At 33.9% G+C, this 14,798-nt stretch overlaps 1 protein-coding gene across 1 annotated transcript in view; it reads right to left on the minus strand.

Annotated features, from left to right (window-relative positions):
• Positions 1-376: 376 nt before the first annotated feature.
• LMO3 (LIM domain only 3) overlaps positions 377-14,798 on the minus strand; it is a gene marked incomplete at both ends in the record, with an annotated part of 51,824 nt that continues 37,402 nt past the window's right edge. The window contains 2 exon segments of the mRNA XM_081311440.1: positions 377-482; positions 10,016-10,141. Coding sequence (XP_081167566.1) covers positions 377-482; positions 10,016-10,141 — 232 coding nt within the window.

The following is a 14,798-nucleotide window of genomic DNA, read 5'->3' on the forward strand; positions in this document are numbered from 1 at the left end:
CAATACAAAGAAGCAAACAGAACACAAATGGTAACACAATAAAACTGTATTACATTTGTGCTTCAAATATTACAATACATTATATACAATAGTCCAAAATAAACATCTCATGCCAAGTGACACAAAAACGAATAGCAAGCAAAAAAATCCAGCAATATGTACATTACTTTTTTTTCTTTAATAATAAACATTCAACTCTGAACTGGGGCAATTTTACTACATACAGATGCAGTCCGCCTTTTATTCCATATAACCATCCTGCTTCCCTATATCTACGCTATTCAGTTGGCTCCTGTGTCAATTCTTATATACATGTGGAGCAAAAAAGATAAAAGAATGTAGTGCTTTGTATTCATAATGGGGTGATGTTGATAGATCAGCGAACCTGGGGTGCATAACCTTCTTTCATTAAACCTTCCTCGTAGTCCGTCTGGCAAAGGATCATGTTATTCTTTAGGAAAAATTTGTCTCCAACACAAAATCTGAAAATATTTAAAAAGAAGTGTGTTAAGACTATTTCATTCAGATCTATAGACGTGAAGGTTTACTTCCTAAAGACAGACTCCCCTGATAATTTCCTAAATCTGAAAGCTTGGTTTAGGGAGATACCTTCATTATCAAAATTAAACCATCGAGTTTGCTTATGAAACACTGCATATACAACATTTGAAATTCCATCTTTAAAGAGAAAAATTGTAGAAACTTCAGAACACCTGGGGCACCACAGGCGATTTTCTTTCCTTTTCTTTCCCTCCCTTTTTCTTTTACCACATTGGAAAGAAAAAAGAACTTATCTATATTTGTACTCATTAAGATAAAACAAAGAATGATCATATTTCTCTGTCATGAGTTATGGAAGATTTCATCATTGTCCATTTATCTACCGAATAAAAAAGTAAAAGGCATTAAAATGAATGAAAGAATTAGAAAATAGCCACTTGTAAAGTTTCCCATTAAAAGCTTCTTTTTACTCTGTTATTAAAATGTGACTAAAGTCTAATAACTTGGAAGTGCTCATTCTGAATTGAAAGTTCCTTTAGCCGAAGACTGGGATTGTGAGCCATATTCCTTTGTTCGTGGCCAGTATACCAACTGTAGATGTCATTTCTTGGAGCCCTTCCAATTAAACCAAAGGGAGTAACCTAAATGATCTTCTTAATATTGATGTGATAAATAAAACTAGTTTTCAGTAGCTAATTATGCATTTTATTTTATAAAGCACTATTCAATGTGCAAGATTGTAAGGTTTTTTAATAAGTGCTCTTTTTGTATAATTTCCCAATGGGTGACACTTTGGACACAATTAAGGTCAGAAATAAATGCTTGTGCTGTTTCCAGTACATTTAACAATAAAGTAACTCTGGGGAGATCTGTATATATATTTAATTGTAACAATTTAACCTTCAAACAGTGCTGTTTGGTAGAGTTGACCCAGTAAAACTCCTTGTAATTATACAAGTTGACCTCACTGACCTTTGATAGTGGTCTCTCTTTATCAGATAGTCAATTTTGAATGATGTTGGGGCAGAAATCTTAGTGGAGAGATTAAATTGTGTAGTGAAAGCCACTCTTTAATGTTTTGTGAAGTTGAAGGTTTAAATGAGGAGCAGTTGGACTGATTTACATTTGCAAAGATTGGAATGCTAAACAAACAGTGAACCTATTTATTTTCTAACTGGGTAGCTTTGGAAATTTATCCTTAGACTAGCTAAGTAGATAGAAGGGAAAATAGTGTAATAAAAAAAAGTAGATTGAAAGAATTAGCTTTCCTCTTAAAGTAAAATTGGTCTGTTTATTTGTGGAATTTACTTTTTTTCCCCTAAGATTACTGTCTGCTGATGATGTTGATTGAAAGTACAGACTATGTACTGATCTTGAGATCCTGGAGTTGTTTGTGGTCAAGGCTACTGGACACAATGAACATTCAACTTTGGGGCTTTAAGTGTATTTTCTTTTTATTAGTTGCAAACTGTATGCTTTCAATGTCACATTTACAAAGTGGTGTTTGATAAACTGGTTTTTGTAGATATCCTGATAACTAAGACATGTTGAATAAATGGAAATGCCTCTCTTGTTGCACTGGCCTCTGCAGCCAAATTAAGTATTTCCATTGTGTGAGAGTACATAAAACAGCAGATAGAATACACTAATTCAAGACAATCACTGTTAAAATTAATTTCATCTAATAAGCTAACAAAATATTACATCGAAAAGAGATTCAATACAATACACTTGTGTTCTAAGCTATTGTTACTGAATCACTTTTCCTAAAAAACAACTAATCTGGAAGTACTCTTTCAGCTTTATGCTATCTTAAATTTTGCTTTAATTTCTTTTCAAGTACCCCAATTCTATGAACCATCAAATAAAAACCACTCTTTTCTGTCTTGTTATCATATGTAGTTGAATAAATTCAAGGTAATTACAGTGAGAATAGCACAGACACAGAGTGGGGGAATCTAGCCCAAGTCCTGCCCTGATCACTTACCCACTTCCCCTTCTTAGTTCACTATAAGAGAAGCAGCTGCAGCACTGGACAACAGGGAGGTTTGAATGAAAAGTAAATGAAAGGTAGACAGGTGTGTTGCAATGAGCAGGGTTCAGATCCCAACCTTCCACTTGCAATAACTGAAGACAAAACTTCAGTTTTTCTTGTTAGTTATATCAGTCATGTTAGTAAGTTTGTAGCAAAGAGTAGAAGTGAAGTATGTAGTCTTACCTTGTTGTTTGGATTATAGGTAAAATAGCCACTTTAATAAAGTACTTACCATGTGCTAATACTAAGCATGTGTATACATGATCACATTTATTTCTTACCACCAACCTAGAAAGTAACTATTATCATTGACTTAAAAAAATAAAAACAAAAACCCAAAGATTTTCTCTCAGAATTTTAAAAGCCTGCCCAAGTTTCCATAGCTAGGATGTATGTGGTAGAGGAAAGAAAATAACCCAGGTTTCTTTGGATTCAAGAACCATGCTTTTAACCAGGAGCAGTAAAACATGAAGTCTAGAAGTATAATATGAATACTAAATAGTCTTACAAACTTCTTTTGCATAACTTTAGAAACCCTGCCTACCATTCAATGGATGTTAGATATCTCAGATCTTATTGTATGAAAGGCAGACAAATTCTCTCTAGACACACACACACACACACACACACACACACACACACACACACTGGGGGGGGGGAGAGAGAGAGAAAGAGAGACTTATTATAAAGTATTCCTACCTAAAATATTTTGTTACCAATATGCTGTCAATTGGATAAAGTCCATTTTATGTGCATTTCAACTTAAAGGTCAAGATGAAACAGAACATGGGTGAGGAAGGTCATCCTTACACATATAATTCAAACAAAATAGCCTTGACAGCTGTAGTTAAGAGGAGATTATGACTGGTATGCAATTAAGACTGACATCCCCCTTAAAAATGTTCTATATGTAAACACAAAGAAATTAGAGAAATAGTAATGCAGATATTAAGTGTTTAACAAAATAACCTGCAACTGTGATTTTGTAAGAATGGTTAATTCCCAGTGTTATATAATCAGTTCCTTACGAGACAGCATTTGTAGAAAAAAACATTACTGAAGTGTTGATGGAGGATACTGTAAAGATATTAACAGACCAGGCTAAAACTCCTAAAAATAAATGGATAATCTTCTTTGTAATCTAATCCTTAATTGCTTCTGATATGGTCAGTTCAATTAGTTTTGCCCTCATTTTTAAAAAATTGAAGAACAAAAAAGATTCCCAGTTAGGTTATTAAAGTCATCTAATCATGATGTTTGCATTAAGAATGCATTTAATTTCCATATCTTTGGGGGTGATTCTAACTGATTTTGCATGGCCTTAGAGACTTGAGAAATACAAGAAGTAAGTACAACTAGTAAGTCTTCCTCATGAAGTATGGGCTTAGAATAGTTCTAAGCAGGTTATCAAAAGCCTGTGCTAAGAAACCTCCATTTGTACCAACCTAGATGCCCTTCAATAGATGAATGGATTTAAAAAATGTGGCATTTATACACAATGGAGTATTACTCTGCATTAAAAAATGACAAAATCATAGAATTTGGAGGGAAATGGATGGCATTAGAGCAGATTATGCTAAGTGAGGCTAGCCAATCCTTAAAAAACAAATGTCAAATGACTGCTTTGATATAAGGGGAGTAACCAAGGACAGGGTAGGGATGAAGAGCTTGAGAAGAAGAGTAACATTAAACAGGGATGAGAGGTGGGAGGGAAAGGGAGTGAGAAGGGAAATCGCATGGAAATGGAAGGTGATCCTCAGGGTTTTACAAAATTACATATAAGAGGAAATGAGGGGTAAGAGAAGAATAATACAAGTGGAAGAAATGATTTACAGTAGAGGGGGTAGAGAGAGAAATGGGGAGGGGAGGGGCGGGGAGGGGAGGGGGGATAGTAGAGAATAGGATAGACAGCAGAATACATCAGACACTAGAATGGCAATATGTAAATCAATGGAAGTGTAACTGATGTGATACAGCAATCTGTATACCGGGTAAAAATGGGAGTTCATAACCCACTTGAATCAAACTGTGAAATATGATATATTAAGAACTATGTAATGTTTTGAAAGACCAACAATAAAAAAAAAGAAACCTCCATTTGTAACACACTTTTAAACAACTGAAAATGTTAACTTAGTCTTTTCATTTCCCTAAGGTTAATGATAGCCAATTAACTAATTTCTATGTCCTTAACCCTTTATAAAGAAGAAGGAATTCAATATGTATTGCCAGTGTTTCTACCTTTCTTATTCAGTATCCACAGCTATGAAAAGATGGAGATTTCTATACTGTACCATTTCAGTCAGGTACAAGTTACATATTCATTCCACCACTGTACACTTGTGAACAAATTTACTGTCTTTTTCCCTCACTGACAGCCCAGTTGTCATTACACATCTCATTCCTAGCAATTCTTTCTGTACCATCTCATTCTTAACAATCCTTTCTGTAGTATCTCATTCCTAACAATCCTTTCTGCACCAAGAAATGCTACCTATATCCTGAATTCTGCTATAAATTATTCAAAGTCAACCCTACTTTAACTCTACAGCATCTATTCACATTTATATGCTCTTAATCAGAAATAAAATACTTCTTTTGAAGCAGGTGTAAGTCCACAGGGTGAAACCCAACTCTAGGCTCAAATCTTGCCTACCATTTCCTGACTGTGTTGACCTGGGCAAATTACTTAAATTTTCTGTACATAAATTTACTTATCTATAAATGAAGCTAATAACAATGCCTACATGTGGGTGATTTTACATGTTAAATGATGTAGTTCATGTAAACTGGAGTATGATCTGCACTATATAAGGGTGTGCTATTATTATTTATTAATAATCTTTTCTCAGTAGAAAAAATACTTGAGTTGTTCTCTCACCAGGAATATTTCTCCCCTTTCCTAGCTACTAAAGTTCTGAAATTTCCTTACTTTCCATCCCCTCCATCAATATTTCTTGACCTCTCACCTTTCCCAAAGCACTTATTTATTGGAATATCATTTGCCCTGGCATTTCAAATGTTTCCATGAATGTGTAACATGTTTCCCAATCTGGAAGCCGTTCTGAGCTAAATGACCATGAATTATATTTCTTTTGAATCCTTTTGCAGCACCACCATAAATTGTACTAATAAAGGAGAGGGCAGAGGTCAATAAATATTGGTTAAGATAGATTTATTTTAGAACACAATAGTTTTAAATCACAAATGTATTTTAAATGAATAACTTATTTAAACTTGTATTGAATTTTATATTTATTTTGACTTGTATTTAAACTGTATTTATTAATAATTTAAACTGTACTTATTTTACCTTTCATTCAGTGATGTCCTACTTTTCCAACTGCATCTCCTTCTGGTCCTTGCTCTCTCCTCTGCTCCTCCATATCCCTCCCAATCTCCAGATCTCTGAGCTGCTTTTTCATTTTATGAACACCTCAAATGCTTTTACATCTCCTTGTCTTGTTATGTTGTGCCATCTGCCTGGAAAATCTTTATACCATTGCTCCCCGGCCCCCACTTCTTCCCCAAACCCCATCAGACACGTTACGTTGCCTGTCCTAACCAGTTCTAGAGAGTTCTTTCTTAAAACTCAGCATATCAGCTCTTAGATACTTCCCCAGACTTCAAGGACAAATCTCTCTTCTCTCAGTGTAAATCTATTTCACATTGATTACTCTCATCTGTGAGTCTTTGATGTCTCTCTCTCAGCTCTGAACATGTCTAAGAAAGAAGTTTGATTTTATCCACCTTTGCTCCCACAGAGCCTAGCATAGTGCTTTTATAGTTCAGTGAAAGAAAAGGAAATGTTATGTATTTCTACATATTTAGGGAGACTTCATTATAAACAAGCACTTTTTTCCCTTTTCTTATAAACCATTATTTACTTTTATTGAATCTTCTAAGGAGGAACCTTTTATTCATATTTAAGAAATGAACTTGTTATACAGATTTTTTTTTCTAATTCTGAATGAGATTCAAGTTATCATAAAAGTAACTCAAAATAGCTCTCCTCAAGTTTCCTTTTTAAATAGACAAACTTTTATATTTTTAATCCAGAATTTGCACTTTTAAAAAGGCCAGAAGATTTGTACAAGGGACAACCAATTCTGAATGGTTATTATTATGATGTTTTTAAACATTTGGAAGTGCTTTGGGTCTTAATGCCATTTTACTTTAAAAGTAAGATAAAATGATAGCTGAAGAAAATTCACAAATATTTACAATTTCATAATTTCAGATGTCAATAAAGTTTGCTTAGGGGAAATTGCTTATCAATTACCTATTTATATCATGTTTCACTTGAAAAGGTACAATACTGTGGCAATAATTTGGCTTCTGTGGGATATGGTTTTACTGGAAGGATTCTCCAAGATGATTTCAAAGTAAAAGCAGATGCTCCTGTATTGAAAGCCTTCTGTACTCAGGGTAACAAAATTTGTCTGCTTTGCTTGACTGATGAAGATGAGTTGACTTCCTGCATTAGAGAAGTTTGTCTTGTAGGGGCTGAAGTGACAAGACAATAACTAAGTGCTAATTGTGCATAACCAGCACTAAAGATATGCAGTCCCATTATGGCATGTAATAAATGAAGCGAACACAGAAATATATTAGGTACTTTAATAATGATACTAGAATAGTATTTTGCAGCAATAAGAATGTGAACAGTTTTAGAGCCAAAATTTAGGAGTGTTTGTCTTACTTGACTGAGTTCTACTGAGGAGACAGACTTAATTGTGAATGCAACTTTTTATTTCAATGGTGAAATAAAATTGATATATGATTTGTAAATAGCATTAACCACCTACAATTGCTTTGCATCATAATAGAATTTAGGCTGAGTTTAGCACTTGAATGATGTTTTCATTCTATTGTGTGGAAAATAGATAAAATAGGTAAGCCTGCCCTAATAGAAAAATGGACAAACAGCATAAATGATCAGTTCCTTAAAAGATGATACAAAAAAGGATCACTAATAATCAAATAAATGTTAATTAAAAGTTATGATGAGGAGCCATCATTCTTCCCAAAGGTGACAAAAGTTTCTTTTTAAATAATAATTCTCAATGTTAAAGCCAATGTGAGGACATGAATAATTTTGTGCAATTTTTGTGTGAGAATAATTGGTAGGACATTTCTAAAGAGCATCTTTAACAACATTTAACATAAGCCTTCAAATTGTTACATTATTTTGCTTAATTATGCTACTGTGAATTTATCCTGATAGATTTGAGACTATATTATTGGTGATAATATCAAAATTTAGGAGGAAACAATCTGTAGATTAGATGATAGAAGACTGATTTTTTTTCCAAGTACTAGGGATTGAACTCAGGGGCACTTTACTGCTAAGCTACATCCACAGCCCCTTTTATTTTTTATTTTGAGAGAGGGTCTCACTGAGTTGCTGGGACTGGCCTCAAACTTGAGATGTTTCTGCCTCAGCCTCCCAAATTGCTGGGTTTACAGATGAATGCCACTGCACTTGGCCTAGCAGACTAATTTAATATATGATGCTCTATCTATAAAACTGAACATGAAATAGCTTAAAACATCTTAAAAGAAATTTTAATGACAGGTAAGAAGATATATAATGTAAATTAGAGGGTCTGAATATCAAACATTTAGATTCTTCCCTGTTTCTTTTTTAAAAGCTTCTTAAATATGGATACCATGCAAAGTAGATACTATGTGTAATTTGTTATATATACGTAGAAAATGAGAGGTTGGTTATATTTCTTTTCGAATAGTGAGACATGGACCATATTGTTCTTTATTGTTTTCTATTATCTAAGTTTTCTCCTATGAATATGTCAGCTTTTATAAGTAGAACAACAGTAGAAATTATTATTGCATAAAGCTAACTGTGCTGTTAGTGACTGCTGTTAGTGCATCAAGGAAACAAAGGTGTTCTGTTTATTCCTATTATACTTTCCAATCATATACACACACATGTACACATGCATATAAATGTGTCTGTATAGAGTATGGATGTTTGTGTTGTATGTCCATATTCATAAAAGAAACAAAATGTGCATTCATGAATTTATTTTTTGGCTAAATATCATCTTAAACAGTATTAACCTACTTTCACTCCATGCACTTGTAATGAAAAAAATCAAGGTATGAGATGACTTCTTAAGCTAGTGTCTAGGGAATGATGAGAGTATAAAGGCATACTGGGCCACATTCTAAACATCTACATTTAGCATGAGATGTTACATGTCTTGTAGAAAAATCCAGTTCGTGATATGGTCCAAGTAAATTACAAATATAAAACAAATTACTTTTGAAAACCTACCATGTTCCTGGTACTTATTATAAATGATTTTACTTTTTAAGATAGGTATTAGTGTATTATGGATGTAGAAAATAAACTCAGAGAGATCAAGTAACATACTAATTTGAATCTAGTGGCTGGAATTTGAATCTAGTTCTCACCATAAAGATCATATTCTTTCCTTCTACTGTTCTACAGAATCTTATAAGAAGACTATGCATTAAACAGAACCTTTCAGGGCAAATTACAAGAACTGAGAACTTGATACTGTTTACATATTCTCATAGCCATAGGCATACTCACTTTATTAATTTTCATTAAAATCCATCAAGTATACTAATTTTTTTAAATATTGCATTTTTGATATGCACTTTTAAAATATTTTTAAATTCTCTGCATTTATCACATAAAAGAAGTGCCAATATCACTGGAAATAAAAGTTTAACTTTCAATAAGAAAAAAATGGGTTTAAGTCATAATACTTTTGAATCAAAAGAGTTCTGAAGTTCATCGAGCTCCCTCACATTACAAATAAAAAAACTGAGGTCCAGAGAGGTGTAGTGTTAGGCTTAAGGTCACACAGTCAATTTGTGGCAGAGATAAGACAAGAACTTAAGCTTCCAGATTCCCAGTGCAATTGCCCTTTCCATTGCTTTGCCAATCCTGCCCCTCCAATTCTGATAATTGTTTAATTATTAGCTCTGCCTGGTCTCATACTTAAAGAGATTTGAGGCAACTGAAATAGCACACATAGGAGAAGGTTAAAATTGCAAATAAGAAATAGGGGGAAACTATAAATTCAATAAATACAATGAAAACAAAATGTCTGCTACACATTTCTGTATGTTTGCCTTGTGCTAACTTGTTTGCTCACAGAAGCAGTACAAAAAGGCTATTTTAAACTAACTGGTTAAAAGACAGAAAAATGATAAAGAGAAGAATGAATAATAAGTCTAAAAGTTAATAAAAATATTTCCAGGTCCAGTCACAGGCTATTATACAATACAGTTCTTTTAAAGTCAGTCCTAAGACCTTCCTCCTTGGTGCCTATTTCTGGCACTGAATTAATCTTTGCAGAAAACAAAAATGCTGAGATTAATTGCTTTTAGTAAAGTGTACCAATATTATTACCACCTATTCCATCAATAGCTGGCACAGAGGTGTGCCATTTTTGAGAAGCCAAGATGAAGCCTCCTTACCTCTGGTTACAGAGCTGACAGGCAAAGCAGTCCAGGTGGTAGACATTGTCCTTAGCACGCATCACCATCTCAAAGGCAGGAATGAGCTTGCTACAGGCAGCACAGTTTCCTGTTACACCAAAAAGCCTAAAACAATAAATAGGAGTTTTTTGTTGTTTTTGTTTTGTTTTGAACTAAGGGAAATCTGAGATTGTGAATAGAGGATACCAATATGCCCCGTAAAGCTATCAATATAATGACTTATGAGGTACACAAACGAGTTTTATCCTAGGTGCACACATAAATATTCTTCTGTAATATTTACTCCACTGGCCTTTCTTGATGAAAATCACATCTTGTTTGGAAAGCAAAGGAAAAGGCAAATACATTAGGAAGTTTACATAACTGTACACACTCAGAAGTCAACAGGGGTGAATTCATAGCAAAAAACCTACTTGTTGGAGTACATAGTAAACATAAAAGCAATGTAACTTTGATCTTAAGAGTGTATATTTGATATTTTAGTTGGAAAAGAAACCCACTTGAATGACTTGCCATTTTTCTGACATCTAGATTCTAAGAGGTTTGCCATTATTATTGAAATAACGTTTATGAACAAGCCATTTAAATAGTCAAAAAACCATGGAGGTGCTTGCACCTTCTGCCCTATACCATAGTTATAGCTGTGATTCTGTTATTCAGGTAGCGCATTAAAGTAAATGAGGCTGTAAACTATATATAGCTAGACCAGGAGTTCAAGCATAATATATTGTCAGAACCACTGAAATTGCCTGAGGAAAAAAAAAGGTATTCTTTTAAAATCTTATTTGCTGTAGATACCTGAAAATGGTTATTGTAATGACCTAAAATATAGGACAAAATAAAATGTCTTATCATTTCCTAGTGGGAAGAAATATTTTATTCATTTTCACTGGCAATATTTAAACCAAGTTCCTTCAAAGTTGTTAGTGGTGGTAAAGAATCACTACAAATAATATTTCATGCATAGTAGTTAATGTATTTTTTTAACTAGGAAGCCAACTAGATGAAAAACACTACATCTGCCAGTTTTCTTTTTTCTTCAACATCAGTCTGACAGGAGAAAAATATAATAGCTCTCATGGGAAAGACCAAATTAAAAGCAGTTCTAAACTAATGAATTCAAAGGTGCTATGGAGAAAACTCATTTTGGTTATAAAATGTACTTTAAAAAATCTTAGCCTTTCATTTTATTGAATTTAAGGATTACGCACAAACGTGCAGAAGTCTCTCTTCTTATTACTTTCTATATACTCTGAAGATAAGTCTGTGCTTAAGGCATGCATATTCATTTTCAAGTTCATAACTATTTCCTCTTACCAGGCTAATGACAGTGGTTGGACAGAGTTGTAAGAGTGGTGTCTACGTGTCTGACAAAATGTACAATAAATGTTCTGCTTGTGATTTTGTGAGATTGTCTCTTGAAAACCATAAGCCTCTTGAGGGTAGAAACTGCAAACGCTTTCTAAACAGTTTTGGAGCACAACTTGAACACTTGATAAAAAGTACGCAAGGTTTATATTCGAGAAGATTAAATTCAAAATTCTTAGACACTTATCTTCCTGAGAGAATTAGAAAAATCTTTAAATATGTCTAACTTAAGGAACAGAACTCAAATAACTTTTATGTCCTCAATTTACAATCCATATTTTGAAAAATATTTTTTTTTCTTGCAAAAGAACTTCGTGGAAAATATAATATTCTGCAGTCTCCTGTTGGCATCATTAAAAATGAAATCATCACAAACTAAAGTTTTCATCCCATTCTTCTGTGAGACGAATTTTTTCATTCATTTTAACATTTCACATTTACTTTTGAGTGTACTTCACACCATCTCTTCAGGAGTCACGGCACTTATGTGTGCCATTTGTTTCTTCTGTTTATGATTTTTGAGAAAGAAGGAAAATACAAAAGTTCTTTATTCCATGAATATAGATATATGTGTGGATATAAAATCTGGTTAATATGAGATAAAGCCATTGTTAAGAATTACTCAGTTTGCACTTACCTAATAAACATACACACACAATGCCATTTTGAAATTCTGGACATAGTTTCCCCCAATTTCAATTGCTCTCGCTAGCTGAGCATTTATCAGCTACCTGATTAGAATTTGTTTCCACACAAACCATTGATCATCAGCCTATTACTAGGCAAATGACAGTTAATTACCCACTACATTAACCACTGGGACCTGAGACCTGCTTCTGCTGCCATCAGTCAACATGATAAATGTGGCAAGTTCAGTAATGCATGGCCAGCCCTGAGCTGCCTGCTATACTGTGAACAACCCTCAATCTCACTTCCAGGCCCAGGAAAATCTATGGCAATCTGCATAATTACAAGCTCTGGGTTAATAACAGACAAATGATTTGTTGCATCTAAACAAAGTCCTTGGAATGGTCCCGGTCTCTGGTGGCTGCCCGCACGGTGCACTGCCACTAGTATACTTTCCACTACAATGTGCACAAAATAGTTCTCTGACGTTATAGCCTTCCAATTTGTTGCCCTCCAATTTATGGATTCTGCATATGTGATTTTTAATCATTAAAGGACTCTTGAAGCAATATTATCTTAATTATTCTCTGCTGTAACCAGGGAATTAGGCTTCAGATAAAATTTTCTTCTTCCATGCACTTTCCCTGCCTCGCTGGAGGCTCCATCAGTTTCCATCTACACCTGGACTCTGAAATCCTAATGATGAATTATTGCCCCTTTTCCTAAGAGGGCGAACCTTACAAGGGAACATTTTACCGAACTGTCAGCTCACAGACTGAGTGCGGAGATGTGGAAATCTGATCTAATTTACTGCAAAACGATGCATTTGTTAGACTTTTCCCTCAGTTTTGTCCAAGGATCAAGAGATCATTCTACAGCCACATTCGTGTTCTCGTTTTTCTCAGGGGGGCAAACCTAACATTCCCAGGGCAAGGAAACAAAGTAATATTTTTATAAAATGGGGTTTGAGGATGTATAATATTATCCTTTGATTCCCAAACATGCCATTTGGATTCTCAGGCAAAAAGAATTATCATATATATCAACTAAGCTTAAGGAATGCTTAAAGTCCTCATTCATAAGATTTTGTTGTTGTTGTTCAGATGTGTCCAAGAAATATTCAAGAACAGTCTCTTAATTATCTAATTCATTTCGACTATTCACAATCCTGGAAATCTTGTAACCCTTTCCTCTGCTCTGTTCACTCCCATACTCGTTTAGAGGATAACATGGATCCACTTTTCCATTTAAGCTAGAAAGCTCTGTGAGCTCTTGTTTGTAGTACTTACACTGTCTTATCTCCTACCTAAGAGGAGAGCCTAAGAGCTCTTATTGGTACACCGGGATAGACAAAGCTTTATATAAAAATAAGTCATTTTGAAACCTGGACCTAAGTTAATCATAGCACACCAGCTCCTAACTTTATGGTAAGGGGGAAAAATAAGCTCATTGATCCATTTTGCTCATTTTAAGATGTCTTGTAGATTTTTAAAGCATTCCAATTGATGGGCTACATTGTCCCCTACTACTTATGTTCATAATAATCTTTAATTAATATGACTTTTATCTTGTTTCCGACACACCGCTAAAAGCAGATTTACCATATAAAAGGAGACAAGTATCACTGATATAATATCAGTGATAATTACTATTTATAGGAATACCAAAAGATGATTCTAACCCTTTTCCATTTCATTTTTGCTTTCACTACTTGGTCTTGACTATCTAAAAACAGATATGAAGACAAAAACCAAACAGACAACTTTCTTATGGAAGAACTGAGCTTATCTGTCTACTACACCTCCCACACTGCAATGAGTATGTACAGAGAAATATTAAGTTTTGTATATGCGTGGCATAGCAAGAACTAAGACAATACATGCTTGTATTTTTTAAAGGCACCCAGAAAATTTTGCGATTTTACTAAATGTTCAACAGCTTTGATAATATAGTCATAAATCAGATAAACTCTGTATGCTATAGTGAATATCCATTTCCAAAGTTCCTGGGGGTGAGAGACAGAAAAACTCAAGACACATAATCATTTAACATAGCAATAATAAATATGGTTTACTACAGGCATCGGGGCAAAATGAGTGTTCATTGTATTAGTGTCTTTTGTTTCATAGCACCAGATGTTTCTATAGATTTTTTTAACCAGGTCAGTGGCTCAAGTCACTAAATCAAATTCCCCCAAGCTATGGAAAGCATAGTATTTGACTCAAATTAATTTATTATTTGGGGAAAAGCACACAAATAAATACCATTGTAGTAAGCTTTGATTCTGAATAAAGATCTATTTTTTTCCTCTACTCAAGCAGTTCTCTAGTGACTTAAATACATATAACAGTAAATATTTGTTTTAATATTAAAGCTAAGGCTAGTTATCATATCTATATACATACATATACATTATATACATTGGGGAGAAATAGAGAAAAATGAAAGAGAGAGAGAGATCTCTCTATCTGTGTAGAATAACCAGAGATGAACAGAGAAAGAAAAGTTTGGGTTTCCAAGGATGTGAAATTGCAACCATTTGAAAAGATCTTTAACTTTGACTGCTGGCTGGTGAAGTTTTATTGAATATGCGATGTGGGAAGGAATGGAACATTTTCACAGATTGAGAAGGACAATTGCTTTTTTTGTCTATTACAAATATACTTCTCATCTCCTCTCCCACTTCTCTTTTTAAACCAAGGGAGGCAGTGATAGAAAATGAAAACATTTTAAATATTCCAATCTTTTGTTTCAAACTTAAAAAGCT

Source organism: Spermophilus citellus (assembly GCF_964194105.1).
Source record: "Spermophilus citellus genome assembly, chromosome: 10".
In the NCBI taxonomy this organism is placed as follows: Eukaryota; Metazoa; Chordata; class Mammalia; order Rodentia; family Sciuridae; genus Spermophilus; species Spermophilus citellus.